The sequence below is a fragment of the Bidens hawaiensis genome, unplaced genomic scaffold (genome assembly GCF_021521415.1).
Source record: "Bidens hawaiensis isolate Kalapana, Puna unplaced genomic scaffold, B.hawaiensis_p1.1 tig00007139_1, whole genome shotgun sequence".
NCBI lineage: Eukaryota > Viridiplantae > Streptophyta > Magnoliopsida > Asterales > Asteraceae > Bidens > Bidens hawaiensis.
In genome coordinates this window covers 261034-276692 of record NW_027491492.1, presented here as the reverse complement: position 1 = coordinate 276692, position 15659 = coordinate 261034, and the positions used below count along the sequence as shown (strand labels likewise).

The 15659-nt window shown below is 35.7% G+C and overlaps 3 protein-coding genes across 3 annotated transcripts; all 3 read right to left on the bottom strand.

The window, feature by feature from the left end:
- Window positions 1-246: 246 nt before the first annotated feature.
- On the bottom strand, window positions 247-3148 carry LOC143634684 (uncharacterized). The gene is made up of 2 exons (XM_077102699.1): window positions 425-3148; window positions 247-343 (listed from the first exon to the last, which is right to left on the bottom strand). The coding sequence occupies exons 1-2, from the start codon at window positions 3004-3006 to the stop codon at window positions 337-339; spliced, it is 2589 nt and encodes an 862-aa protein (XP_076958814.1). The 5' UTR covers window positions 3007-3148; the 3' UTR covers window positions 247-336.
- A 1692-nt stretch (window positions 3149-4840) lies between these two features.
- On the bottom strand, window positions 4841-7652 carry LOC143634683 (uncharacterized). The gene is made up of 2 exons (XM_077102698.1): window positions 5244-7652; window positions 4841-5140 (listed from the first exon to the last, which is right to left on the bottom strand). The coding sequence occupies exon 1, from the start codon at window positions 7497-7499 to the stop codon at window positions 5280-5282; it is 2220 nt and encodes a 739-aa protein (XP_076958813.1). The 5' UTR covers window positions 7500-7652; the 3' UTR covers window positions 4841-5140; window positions 5244-5279.
- Window positions 7653-10428: 2776 nt separating this feature from the next.
- Window positions 10429-15659, bottom strand: LOC143634660 (putative inactive receptor kinase At2g26730). Its single transcript, XM_077102679.1, has 3 exons — window positions 15603-15659; window positions 13731-14817; window positions 10429-11343 (listed from the first exon to the last, which is right to left on the bottom strand). Exons 1-3 carry the CDS (start codon window positions 15657-15659, stop codon window positions 10703-10705), a joined length of 1785 nt encoding a protein of 594 aa, XP_076958794.1. The 3' UTR covers window positions 10429-10702.

The following is a 15659-nucleotide window of genomic DNA, read 5'->3' as shown; positions in this document are numbered from 1 at the left end:
CTGTGAAGACCCCTCAGAGGCCTTGACACGGCTAAAGTAGGTTACCACTACTGCCCAATAACACGATAAGATAAACACCGCCATAGAGTAAGATCAGACAACATATTAACACAATACGATAAACACCACCATAGAGTACAATTAGACAACATAATGCATAAAGTTATTCCTCAAACCTCACACCACATATATACAACTGAGCAGTTTACTAGCAACCGCCTAAACGGAAAGGGTAGAACTTTTTGAGAACCAAGGTCTTGTTTAACATGTATACTTTCTGGATGTTGATCATGTGAAGTAACTTCTTCAAGGAGCTTATTCAATCATCTTGGAACATCAGACACTGCATGAAGTTCATACATTAATACAACAACCACATTAATTAGAAAATCAAAAGAGGAAAACAAAGTAAACATGAACTTACTTCTCTACTTGAGGGTTCTTGAAATGAGCACGCCACTTGTCTATAAACGGCAAGTCATCACTTGGATCCATATCACGTGGAGTTTCATCGCGAGCTGCAAGAATTTCCATTAGATTTTTAGTCCTACCTAGAAGCCTGGCTGCATCTTTAACACTGGCCTCCCTTTTTTCTATCGCGTCAGCGTGGCATTTTTTTATTATAGCTTGTGGTAAGTTGGTGAGACAGGCGGCTATTATGTCAGCAATCATCGACGTTAAATGATCGAACAAATCTTGTGTGCTAACCTCATCAATGTTGGGGTAGTTAAGCATGATTGTTTTTGTTATATGATACATTGAGCTGGCACAAATATACTTGTAATGCAAGTGATCATTGTCATATCTTCCTTCATCACTTTTATCTATGCCTTTAGCTTTGTCCATAAACCATTTAACAATCTCTACACCTTTTTTTCCTTCAAAGCAACCGCCTTTCAACTTGTGTCCTAACCATGTTTTGTAAAGATCAACTTCATTCCACAAATTTTTAGCTTCCTTCTGAATGTTTACATAGTCTTCACCAACATTAAGGCTTTCTTCCACACGTGTCACGTATTTTATACCCTCTCTCACGCTTTTCAACAAGCTACGAACTTCATCCTGTTTTTGAGTGGCCGTACTCTGTTCAGGAGAAACCGCGATGGCCGTACTCTGTTCAGGAGAAACCGCGATGGCCGTACTCTGTTCAGGAGAAACCGCGATGGCCGTATTCTGTTCAGGAGAAACTGCGATGGCAGTATTCTGTTCAGGAGAAACCGCGATGGCAGTATTTAGTTGAAGAGAAACCGCGATGGCAGTTAGGGTTACCACCGGCAAGCTCCAGGTTTCCGGATATCGCTCTTTAAATCGTAAACTGGGAACATAGTGATCACTGTGATCAAACTTTCCAACTCCGAGATAATGTTCAGTAGATTTCTTTTCAATGAGCGCTATGAGATTTTGTGGTGGGCGCTTTTCACCCTTTTTGATCACTCGGTTCACCGATTTAAAAAGCCCCCCCAACGTCCTGTCGGCAAGTTCCATCTTCTTTTCAAGATGCAAAACATATTGATCAAGATCTTTCTTGTTAATTTGTTCCAAGGAGTTACTATTAATCCCTTGATCAGTACTACTTTCTTCCGATGAACGAATTAACACGGACTTTAACCACTTCAGACGTTGATAACAATACCAGACACATATCAGAAAGACAAACGGGAACAACGTAGTTATGTTGCATACCACCACAACTCCCTCTTGAAGCTCTATACAAAACCAAAGAATTAGCCTTTTCAAAGTATCTATGACCACTTTGAGTTTATGGCTACCAAATGAGAGATCTATACTTGCACGTTTCCACTCATGTAACTTGTATGTCCAGTGGTTTTCTACTTTAAAGACCTTAAAATGGTTTGAAATGATTTCAGGGGACACTTTAAAGCTTAAGGTTGCAAAACATCTAGAAAGTGGTGCAATTGTGCCAACCACAACTCCAATATATTGTACTACAAGTATTACTATCATGGACCAAGCATAATCCGATTGACATGAGTTTTTATCGAAAATATCTTTAAAAGTCCAGGAAATAGTAAGAGTGTGCGAGACAGTGACCAAAAGACATGTTACCCCGGAAGCAGATGTCGTGCGAAAGTAAGCCGCTATGAATTGGGGGTTGCCACTTCCAGCCATGATCCAGTGGCTGGTCACATGCTTTTTTAGCTTCTTAACCATTCGCTCTTTATCTGTTGCTTGTTGGAACTCTTTTGAAGCTTGGTCATCTGTTGCTTGTTGAAATTCTTTTGAAGCTTGGTTATCTGGTGCTTGGAATTCTTTTAAAGCTCGAGCATGACCTTCTTGGTATTTTGATTCTATAATCTTTTTGGATCTTAGAATCGCTAGACACGAACATACATGTACCATCGTCAATACGAGTAAGAAAGTCACATAAATGGCTGCTTGTATGATATTGCGATGTTTAATTATGCTCAATGAATTTTGATCATACTTAGGAGCAATATGTGTAACAATACGAGCATCTTTACCGTATGACACAACTCCCGTTTGTATTTGAATGACAACATTCACAACCATGGTGACCACTAGAATACACAAAGCCGTAACGTTCGACAAAAGTTGATCGCTGTCCATGCTTGCTAAACAAGGCAACAAATTGGCCATCATGGTGCACATAAAGGCCATGCTTCCGAGCTTTCCCGCTTGGTCCACAGTCCCAGGCATGGAACCACTTAGATCCACAGGTAACTTCATCGCAATAGATATTAAAGCGAGAAAAGCCGCATTAAGTCTAAAAAACTTACACGGGAACCATAGCTTCCGGCGATGTAAACCATATAATAAATCAGCCACCATTGCAAGGATGCACACCAGAGACGCTGACGCGATATACATCCCAATGTATAACATAGGTGCGGCGTACTTGTCGTCCATATCTTTTTGGTATATGGACTTCAAGTAACCCAACAACCCAGGTACAATATCTTTAGACGTATTATTCAAATCAATTAATTCATCTATAATTTTAAGATAATCATCTGTTGAGCCCATAGTGACTGATATGATGAATTAGAGTAGGATTGGATATTGGGTTTGTGTTTGGGATGGGATTATGGTGTTGAGAAAGACTTAACTATTAATTAGTTGTTGTAGTTCAAGTCTGCATATATATGAGATAAGAACAATGATAGATTTACTGATGGTAACTATATAAATATATTACCAGAAACACATGAATCATGCTTTTCCTTAAAGCTACTTTAATTTGTAGCAGTCACACTACTTTCCAGCAAAACTTGCATTTTATTTTTATGAGTATGACATGAGAAGCAGATGCATGATATCATTTTGTGGGGTTTTATTTTGGAATCAAATATATTATACATCCAAATCCAATCATCTGGGCCAATCCATGAAACTTTATTTACAATAATTGTTCACTCCCACAGTCCCACACAGAGCAGTCAATAAGCGGATTCTATTAATTGGTCTCTTTAATTACAAAAGCTTTAAATAACTAATGAATACACAACATCAATGTGGACGTGTCACCATGGACACTATCATTAAAGCTGGTCTTGAATACAACATAACTTGAATAGCCATATTTTGCAAGATTATGTTGAAGATAAATATGTTTTTAACAATCTAGACTATTACCTATGATACTATAAATTTACTTTTGTTTCAAAGAACAATTCCGGTAACGTATATAATCATCGAGATGATTTCCACTTGATTTAGCTCGCAATGATGTGTATGAATAAATTGAGGAAACTTACAAGTGTATCGAGTGGAAATTAAGTGTAAATTGAGAGCAATAATATTATGATTATGTTACTAGAATTGTTTCTTGGCAACGAAAGTGAATGTTATGAGTGCTGCTGGTTAAATTGCCATTAATATTGCATGTAGTAAGGACTAATTGTACAAACATGTAATAAGGTTTACTTGATATTGTTATCCAAAGAAAAACCTTTTGAACTAACTATCATAACTTTCATCATAAAAAGACTCCAATATATTCATAACATCAAAATAAACATGGACCATAGTATCATACATGCATGCGAAGGCAATCGGGCATAAGGTAATTAAGCTCTCCCTGCCAAAGTTAAGTTTATCATTAATGCCAAAGCTAAATTTCATCTAACGTACGTATACTAATTAGACACCTAAAAGGCTACAACATACGGGAGGCCTGTATGGGTCGTTCGGATTAGGTGGCACTTGGTGAAGGAGAGAAGTTAGTGAAAGAGAAGAGAGAAAGTGAAGGGGTCCAACAAAGCAGACGTGAAGCACACAAGGTTGTGAGGATAGAGGAGATAGAGGATGTTGTTGAGGTGGTCTTCCAATGTTGCCGATGCTCTTACTTAATGTTAATGCAATTTCTAGTTAGTAGGAGCTAACTGGTTAATCTTTTTTAGGATTGGATTTCTATTGATGTTTGAATATTGAGTTAACTTTTTAATAATTAAGTGATAGTATTACATTTGTTTTGTTTTTTGCATTTAGATTTTTGTTAACTTCTCATGCCTACAAATTAGAGAGTATGGTTCCATTACATTTGATAACTTTGTCATCTCTTATTGAATTATAAATCGTTTTTTCTAAAAAATATCATCTAGTGCTCTACATCATATGCACATCAAATTCAAAGTATATTATCTATAGCATGAGATGAAATAATAATAAAAAAAATCATAATGCTACAAAATTTAGAAAAATGATTAGTACTAATCACAAGTTAGTCATAGAGAGGTGACATTAACAGAAAAGAGCCAATTTTCGGTTTCGACATATTTATGACAGGATTAGATACCAACATATTTCCGACGAAAAAACCCGAATTTTAGTGACACAATCTTGAATATTTGGGTCTCCCTTTGTTTTCCAATAATAACTTACGTAAATTGTTAACACAATGAACACAAACGCAGGGTAAGAAAATACAGTAGTAAGTTATGACAACAAACCACAAGAAAGTGTATTGAAGCATTCATCAAACCACACAAGAAACCAAATATTTATACAACAATTTACAAAGCTAGCAAACTAGGAAATATGGTAGAAATTATGAGAGCCAAGGACTTGATCATCACATATACTTTCTGGTGATAATTGTGCACATTTTATTCTTCAAACTGGAGCATGTTATTCGATCTCAATCTTATCCTAGATTACACTGCGATTCATACTCAAGTGTTAGCATAAATGCATAAAAATAGGAGGAAATCAACAAAACAAAACAAATAAACATGACATTATATTCAGGCAAATGAACTTACTCCATTACTTGAAGAACGAAAATGGTTTTTGATGAACTAGGGGTCCCCTAAATAGGCACGCCATTTGTCGATAAACGATAAGTCATCTGGATTCATGCTTGGAATGCCGCGATCTTGAAGGGCTTTGATTATTTGTGTAGTCTCACCCAGAAGCTGGGCTGCATATTGGACAGTGGCTTCCCTTTTCTCTATCACACTAGTGTGGCATTTCGCTATTATAACTTGTTGTAAGTTGGTGAGACAAGCGGCCATAATGTCAGCGATCATTGATGATAAGTTATCGAATAGTTTCTTTTGGTTAACGTTATCATCAATGTCGGTTTGGAAGGTAAGCATGATTGTTTTGGTTACACGATACATTGAGGTAGCACAAATAGACATGCTAATGCTATCATCCTTACTTACGTCCTCCGTGTAAACTATGTTTCTAGCTGTATCTCCGAACCATTCGACAATCTGTCCAGCTCTAATGTCTTGGAAAGCATGTTCTTTCAACTTGTATCCTAACCATTTGTGGTGGACATCAACTTCTTGCCACAATGTTTCCGCAGCATGTTGAATGGTTACATAATCATGGGTAGCATTGAGGTTCTCTTCCACAAGTGTGACATATACTAGACCTTCCCTCACACTTTTCAACAAGCTATCAACTTCCTTCTTTTCGATTTTCGGAAGAGAAACCGCGATGGCTGTTAGTGTTACCACAGGTAAGCTCCAACAATCTTGATATTCCACTTTTGATGGAACATCATGATCAATGTGATCAAAACATTTAACTCCTTGAAAACCACAAGAAGATCTTTCTAAAATCAGCTTCATGAGATGGTTTGGTTGGCTTTTTTCGCCTTTCTTGATCATTTGTTTCACGGATTTTGATAGGCGTTCCAGTGTTCTCTCAGCAAGCTCCATCTCATCTTCAAGTTGCAAAGCATACGCATGAAGATCTTTATTTTGCTCCGATGAACTAAACACGGCCCACTTCAAACAATACAAGACAAATATCATCAAAGAAAATGGGATCAAGGATATTATCTTGCATACCACCACAACTCCCTCCTGAAATTCTATACAAAAGCTAATAATAAGCTTTTTCAAAGTCTGGACACTAGCATATTTCCAAAGATATAACTTGCTAGTCCAGTAGCTTTCTACTTCAAAGACATTAAGATGTTTTGAAATGATTTTGAAGGACACTTTAAAGCTTAAGATAGCAAAACATCTAGAAAGCGGCGCGATTGTACCAATCACGACTCCGATAGATTGTACTATGAGAATTACTGGCATGGACCAACTATAATCCGAATTATAGTCCTTCATCAAACCGGCTTTAATAATCCAGGACATAGTAAGAGCGTGTAAGATAGTGATAAAAACACATATTACCCCAGAAGTGGATGTTGTTGGAAAGCAAGTGGTTATGAATTGGGGGCTGCCACTTCCTGCCATGATCCAGTGGTTGGTCACATGCATTTGTAGCTTCTCAACCGTTAATAATCCTCCTGGGAGGTCTTTTAAAGCTCTATCATGACGTCGTTCGTATTTCGATTCTATAATCTTTTTAGATTTCAGAATCGCTAAACACGAACATACATGTATCACCAACAACACGAGTAACAGAGTCATATAAATGGTGGATAGCATGGTATTGCGATTTTTAGTTATGGCCATTGATTGAACATCAGCATACTTAGGTGAAATAATCTGAATAATAGGGGCATCTTCTTTGTATGACACAACTCCTGTTGCTATTTGAATGAGAACATTCACAACCAAGGTGATTACAAGAACACCCAAAGCTATGATGTGTGTCAAAAGCTCATTACTACCCATGGTTGCTAAACATGGCAATAAGTTAGCCATCGTAATGCACATAAAGGCCATGCTTCCAAGCTTTCCGGCTTGATCCACATCACCCGGTATCACACCACTTCTATCCACAAGTAGCTTCATTGCAACAAATATGATAACTAGAAAAGCGGCATTCAATCTAAAATACTTGCATGGAAACCCTAGCTTTCGGCTACGTAAACCATGCAACAAATCAGCCACCATAGCAAGGATGCACACCAAACTTGCTAACACAATATACAACCCAATCCATAACATAGGCTCACTATACTTGTTTTCCATATCGGATCGGTATATAGGTTTCACGTAACCAAGCAACGAAGATATAATATTCTTGGGAAGATTGTAGCCGTCGACGAGTTCATCGACAAGTTGGAGATACTCATCTGTTGAGTAGGTGTAACCCATATTGGATTTGATATTGGAGATGAATTGAAGTTGGGTCTATAGGAATATTAGGAATTTGAGCTATATTATAAGTTGTTATATTTCAAATTTGCATATGAGTTAGACTTACGGACGGTAACTAAATATATTACCGGAAAAACATGTATCATGCTCTTCCTTAAAGCTACTTTAGCAGTGATCACTGATCATTACTTTAGTTTGTGACCCAAAAGCAGATACTTGATAATTGTGTGATTTATTTTTTATTATAAGAATAATATATTTTATCTAATCCATGAAACTTTATTTACAATAATTGTGGAATTAAAAGAATTCTTGAAAGCTTCCCACTCATAGTACTGTCGATCAAAAGTGGGTTCCATCTGATTTTTTGTTTTCAGTGGCAAATAATTTTCGTCTTGATTACGGTCACTAACAGTTGGGTTGCAATATTGGTCGTTAAAAGGAATAGTATGTTAGTAACAAAATCAGCCGCAAGGCAATCCGGACGCTCAATTTCTGATGATAATAAGACTAAATAACACTCGCAAAATTGGTCACAACAATCCCTTGGTCAGAAAAATGCTCGCAATTGATTACTGACAAATATAACCAGCGAACCAAACACTGGAGGAGAGATCATAAAAAAATTTACATTTATGAGAAAACTTAAAAAAAACCAATCTTCAAAAATCATGTGCTAAACACATGAATCATGCTCCTCCTTAAAACTGATCAGTAATCCTTAGGCAGTACTTGTCCAGTTGTCCGCTCAACTAGTGTCTAACGACTAACAACTTCTACAATACCGCAGGAAACACATGAATCATACTCTTCCTTAAAGCTGCTTTCGCAGCAGTCACTAGCTACTTTATTTTGTGACCCCAAAGGACATAGATGACAGTTTTGTGGTTTTTATTTATATATTATTGTACGTACTAAATAAATTATTCATTCTCCTGGGCCAATGGCCAACCCATGAAACTTTATTTGCAATAATGGTGGACAACAATTTCTTGAAAGCTTCATAAACATTGTACGTGATGTCTAAAAGTGGATTCCATTTGATTTTTTTTCTTTTCAAACTTTTTAAAGCTTTTATTCAATAATGCATATTGATTATTGAATGTGCAGTTTGAAATGTTTGGGTAGAATAGCAACTTTAATATTTGAACAATAAAATGACAATCACAAAACCGGTACCAATTTTTGAACACTCGTTAGCTGTTGGGTCGCATCTTGTTTTATTGTTAATACAGGCTACTCGGGAGTACTCGGACACGTTATATATAAAGAAAATTAGTTTTTGGATATTACATATATGTCAAATATTATAATTTTACTAATATTTATAAGAAAATAGGCGAATATCAATATAAGTAAAAGAAATATATTTTTAAATAATAAAATATTTTGAAAATTGCTAATCATTAATAAAAAATGATATTTTTACATTAATATTATTGAAATATGAATTATATTTTATTTTTTTGAGTCAAAATCGGCCCAAGTTCACTGATAAGATGTGATTCTGGCTGATGTTGACCACCTTTGATCGATTCTTAATAACTAGTTGGATTTACAGAAACTCACCTCGGCGACATACCTTGTAGCGAGTAATCAGGGAGTACCCGACCTTGTTATCCTACTTTTACAACATTGCGTTGTATTCATAATATACACCATTTAGATCACTTAATCCGTACATAAATAATTACAATTTACAAATAGAACCACTTAGCTTATAAACCGTATATTCTTTTTTCAAGTCATTAAGCTGTGCATTAACGAGAATTACATGGTTTTAAATACAAACATGATTGTGTTAGGCATGTTCTGTGTGATGTTCTTAGACATGCAGTGTTTCTACTAAAAAGAGGGTCCCTGTTATCTTTCAGACGGATCTGATTGAAGGGAGGTTCACTTTACGGCCAACTGATATTATGGTGTTTGGATTGGCATGGGGAAACACGCTTATGTGGACCTTACATGAGTGTCTTTTCTTGTTGAGCTTAGGGACCATGGTGTTATTGCGGATCAGACTGTGTTGAAGGCCGAATGTTGCAAAATTGCTAAGCACGAGAAAGTTTGTTTAAAGAATCAATATGTGTTTCTCCCGATTTCTTTTAATACGTTTGGTTTCCTAACCCAGAGGTTGTGAATTTTTTAGCAAAGTTCAACGTTCGTGCATGATACTTTTTCGGCTCTTAAGTCCCAAAACTTCGTGTTTACAAGAATCGGTTTTGTTATTCAAAGGGGTTTGCGGTGCAAGTTAATTATTGTCCGTTTACTTGCCACTTTATTGTAATCGTTTTGAGTTTAATAAGATTAAATATTTAAAAAAATATCGTTTAATCAAAAAAATAAAATAAAATAATAAGCCAAGAAAAAGACACATGACTGCATGATCATCCTATAAGTAATTACAAATCATAAAAAACAAACTCACATAAAAAATCATAGCACAAAACAACAGTGTATATACACATCAATTACTTTATTCCTTGTCGATTGTAACTGCGAAAACCACACATTTTCGTCCCATCACTTGATCTTACTTATGTAAAGTGAGTGGCTGGACACCATCGATTAATCATCCATGCATGCATCTAGGCTACCATTAAATTTGAATAGCATCCATTACGTTGAAAGGACATCACAAAACTCAAAAGCATCTTTGGCTCATCATCCACTAAGTTCTTATCAAATATAAAAGGTTAGTGAATTCAAGGCCTTGTTTATTAGCTGTCTTAATGAGTGTGCCAACAATCATGTTAACTATGTGAAATTCATTTTTATTGGATTGAACTCCTAAATTTAGTCGTGCAAAATTCATGTCATGTCATTAGTTCATATTATTGAATTCACATATAATATCTTAAGCATGTAATGTAACATACTTATTAAATAAACATGTATGTGTAAGTATTTAAATAAATGACATGCTTAGTTAAATGTGTCAAGTTTATGTTGCATAGTCGAGTTAAATGAATCTTCTCAAACACAAACCAAAAAAAACCTTCTACATTTAGAATTTGATTTGTTAATTTATTCATTGATCCAAAAGGTTTAGTTTTTACTTTTTAGAACACACCCAAAACAAAGGCACACAACCTCCTAAACAACTAATTTCATGGAAACTTGTCCCAACACATAAAAATCACACGCAATTTTAGTAACATAAACCACCAAACCGAAAAGCAATCACATTAGATTATACAAGTTTACGGTGTGAAGATACTTGTACTTGGTGTATCCCTGGTGTCCGTTGAAGGGGTTTCATCATATCCCCTAGAGTGGTCATCGGATGATGGTCTCAACCACATATCGACCATCCTCCGCACCACATCAGGCATTGTTGGCCGATTATCAGGCACAATCGATACACAATCCTTAACTATTTGCAACAATTGCAACATCTCAAAATCATGACCCCTCCCTACTTTCACATCAAAAATCTCAACATTTGGTTCCTCCCATTTAACTGACTCGACCAAGTTCGATAAATGGACCCTTTCCTCGCCCAATGAGGCTTGCTTCACGGGTTCGCCTGTTAAAAGCTCCAATAACAAGACCCCAAAGCTATAAACATCAGATTCAAATGTGACTTTCCCGGTCTTGAAAGCTTCCGGGGCCCAGTAACCAGTGACATGACGTTTTAAAAAACCTGGCTCGCCAAAAAACATGTTAAGGCCGTAGTCAGACAAGGAAGCTTTGTGGGTTTCTTCTTGGAAGAGGATGTTTGATGATTTAATGTTGCCATGAACAACTTTAGCTTCATGTAAATGTAAGTATGCCAATCCCTTAGCAGCACTCATTGCAATTCTCATTCGCTGGTCCCAATTGAGTTGTGTTCGTCGTGAACCTATACTTCTTACAAAATAGTCATTTACACCTCTTTGATAAATGGATTCAACTATACAACCCATTAAACATTATGAAAGATGATTTATAATCCATCTAAAAGTGGATTAATTAAATCAATTATTAAAAAATCACCTTTCGTGATTTTTTTATAGAATGTGATCGTATGATAAAAGTTAGTATGCAGGAAAACAAAAAGATAATAGAGACATCACATTTCAAAAAGATCGTGGCAACTAAAGGACGGGGAAAAATGGGACACACTTTGAGCAATTATTATACCTCAAACATCCATTATAATACCATAATTTTATTATAAAGTGAATTAAAATATTTTTTATATATTTATTATTACCTTTTTCTTTCTGTTTCAGTCATTTACAAATATTAGTTAAAAATTTATAGAGTACGAATAGTGTTCCTTCAAATTTACTTATAAACAGTAAAATTTTCTCTATCATCCACTCACAACTGCTTATAACCACTCTATACAATATATAAAAACCACTTACATAAATATATATAGAGGACCTATTATAAATGCTCTTGCAAGGTTAAATGGATTTCGGACCTAAAGAAATATGTACTAGAAAATTTATATGTATTTTCGGGTTTAAAAATATAATGTTTTTTATATAGTATCTTTTATTAGTATCTTTTATTCAAACTTGGTTAAAAACAATCGCTGACGATTTCAAACATTTTTTATATAGTATCTTTTATTCATTTCATCTAGTGTTTAAGAATATAATTATGGTTTCTATAATTCTAAAAATTAATAGTGTTTAACGACTTATTCAATTAATTCAATATTGCCGAGTTTCAAGCCGCACATCTTGATAACCTTTAGTTTTGAAAATGTAAACCGAGCCATATAATTTCCCGAACGATCAAACCAATTGATCTTTAACTTAAATTGTTCGGTTAATTTTAACTATTAACCATCACCCTTTTTTTAACCGTTATAAGATTTATTCCTTTCCAATTTATACCTTGTTCTCTCTCTCGTTGCAAGAAAATAGCATCACTCATGACAAGTGACAAGGAATTCTATGATCTATCTTAAACTTTGGTATAAATTCTTTTTAAACACATCTATGCTATTGTCAAATATTTATCTAAAATATTTTAGACTAAAGTTTCAACTAAATATATCACTAGTCACCACTATTTTTAAAGATTATTTTTCTCAATAAACATATTGCATAGGGCTGTACCCAACTCATCATTGCAATAAAGCATAACATTCATGCTTCACGTGTTCCATGTTGGAGGCAATGAAAGACCCAACAAAGTATACCAACTATTATCAAGTTACACTCACATTCAGTTATGAAAAATCCCGATTAAACGTCGATTAATTCTTAGCTAGTCCCGACTTCGCTAAATAATTTCAGGTTAATCGGCTAATTATTCGGTCAATGATTAAATCGGTCAAAATCATGATTAATCAGACTTAATAGGTTTTTTCTGATGAGGGTGGCCAAAATTGGCGTTTCTGGCGATATTCCGACCAAAATCAGCGGTTTCTAACGATATTTTGACAAAAAATCAGCGGTTTCTAGCGAGATTCCATCCGATTTCCAGCAAAATGTGTTAAAAGTATACGTTAAAGTCCGATCCGATTAATCTGAAAATTACATATAAAAATGTGTACGTGTATATAAAAAACTGAAAATTATACGTTAAAGTCCGATCCGGTTAATCCCGATTACTCGCTAGTCTCAACACCATCGCCCGACTAGCGACTAGTAGGGGTGCAAATGAGCCGAGCTTCTCGCGAGCTATTCAAGATCGACTCGTTAAAAAGCTCGATTGTGCCGAGCTTAATCAAGCCCGAGCCCGAGCTTCACTTATCGAGCTAGAGGCGGTTCACGAGCCTAAACGAGCCTGCCATTTATATCATTTTTTTAAAATATATATTTAATAATCATTACTTAATATATATAATGTTATGAAAAAATAAATAAAAATAACCAAATAATATATATAATAATTATAATTATATAAAAAGTAAATGAAAAATATTAAACGAGCCGAGGCTGAGGTTCAAAATCCATTCACGAGTCGGCTCGAGCTCAAGCTTTGAAAATAGAGCTCGCTCTGTGTAAATTAAACGAGCTGAGCTCGAGCCTAGTCGAGCTCAGACTCGACTCATTTACACCCTTAATTAACAACTAGCGATTTTTACATCAATGTTCACATTAGACCATAACATTTTCAACTTATCATTAACCACTTACCCCTCAACAAGGTTATATGATCCTAATAACATGGAAAAGTTATACGGTATTTATAACTTTATGCGACTGGAAAGTAAAAACTCACCGATGATGCATACTGTCATAACTCATAAATAATATAAACGAATATGAAGAAATAAATTACCATGAAGACGATCAGCTAAGCTACCACCAGGCATGTAATCATAAACAAGCCATTTCTCATGCTCCGAATAATAATAAGCTAGCAATGGAACCACGTTTACGCTCTTCAATTCCTTAAAATCCTCTTTCAATCTTTTTCTGAATTCGAATTCTTTCGCCGTAACATCTTTCAATCTTTTCACCACAACCACCCTCTTCTTCGGTTGTTTTTTCGACGTCCCAACGCTCTCTGATTCCCCTTCTACCGTCTGTTTGTACGACGTCCCAACGCTTCCTTCCCCTAGAACCTCCGCGGACGCATTCAACAAATCGTCCACATGGAAACGAAACCCGTCGTCCATAAACACCAAATTGTTAACTTTTACCAAATGAGACAGAGGTCGTTTGATCTCAATATACATCATTTTCCTTATACATAAAAGAAGGATAAATAACACTATTCCTGAAGCTACGGTAATCCAGACGATTAACCGTATGTCAACATGGTGTTTCTTCGGTTTTACATAATCCGGAGACAAAGTAATCGAGTCGTTGCATTTGGTTTTGGTCGGAGGACCACATAGGTAAGGGTTGTTGTCGAATGACGGCAACGAGAACTTAGAAAACGGATGTGGAATGGAACTGAATAGTTTATTATCCGAGACATCAAGTTTGATTAAATTATCGGCTTCTATGTAAGGAAGCTGGCCCGAAAACTGGTTTCGATGAATAAAAAGGCGAGTGAGCGAGGTAAGGTTGGAGAAATCATCGGGGAGCTTGTCGGATAGGGCGTTATCATGGATGGAAAGCACACGAAGGTTAAGTAGCTTTCCGAGTGAGTTATCGGGTATTTTTCCTACGAGAGAGATGGCGGGTAAGCGGATGTAGAGGACGGTGATGTTTTCGGGGTCGCAAATAACGCCTTTCCAGTCGTAGCATGCGCGTTGGAACTTGTCCCAGGTGAGCTTTTCTGGGTCATGATTAACTCCATTGATGAAGGTGAGGAGCGCGTCCCGCTCGTTGGATTTTAGGGTTTCATTGGGGTTGTCGCCGTTGTCGCCGCGCACGGTTTGGAGTGGGAGAATAATAAGTGAAAGCAGGAAAAATGGCTACCGGAGACATGGATGTTTGAGAGCTTTTAGTTTGTGTGTGTGATGAATATTTATAAGTCTGTTCTCTATAGTGGGGATATCGAATTTTCTCCATAACGTCAGGATCATGTAAACACTTGGATTTTGTTTACAAACACTTTTGATGTAATCGTCTTTCGTTTGTTGTTTTCCAATTTATATACATAGCAAGTTCTCAAAGGGAATAAGTGGCAAGTGTAAAGAGAAGCTAAAGAGTTTAGAGAAAACTTAAATGGTGTTGCAACGATCAGTAATTAATTAGGCCGTTAGATTTATTCGTTTAATCGTAATGATTCATTAGTTAAGGAATTATGTTTTGTTCATATTTGCTGTAATAGTGACATGATATAGCAATTAGCAAGGTCGGGGTGTTAAAATATAATTACTTTGATTTTGTTGGGCATGCTTCACAAATCCAAGTCAACTTTGACTATTTGAAATACAAATTAAGTGCAATTTGAGATTATTATTATTATTATTATTATTTTTTGAGCGACCAACAAAAAAAACTTAAATTAAACACTAGCAAGGTACTAGAACCGTCAAATACAAACACCAACAATCTACACAAGATTATTAAATGTAATAAGATGCTCCAGATTTAATTTTTAATGGGCCAAAAGGCTATATGCATGTTTTTGTTAGGGCTCACAAAAATTTTTACAAGTTTTTAGTTCGAAAAAACATGGCTTTGATATAGGAAACGGTAGTATTTGACACAAAAGAACTGTATGGTCGCTTGATCAAAGATCATCGCTAGTTACTTGGTTTTGAATTGGAATGAGGAAATTATCATAAAATTTGTATGCTTTTGGAGTCAT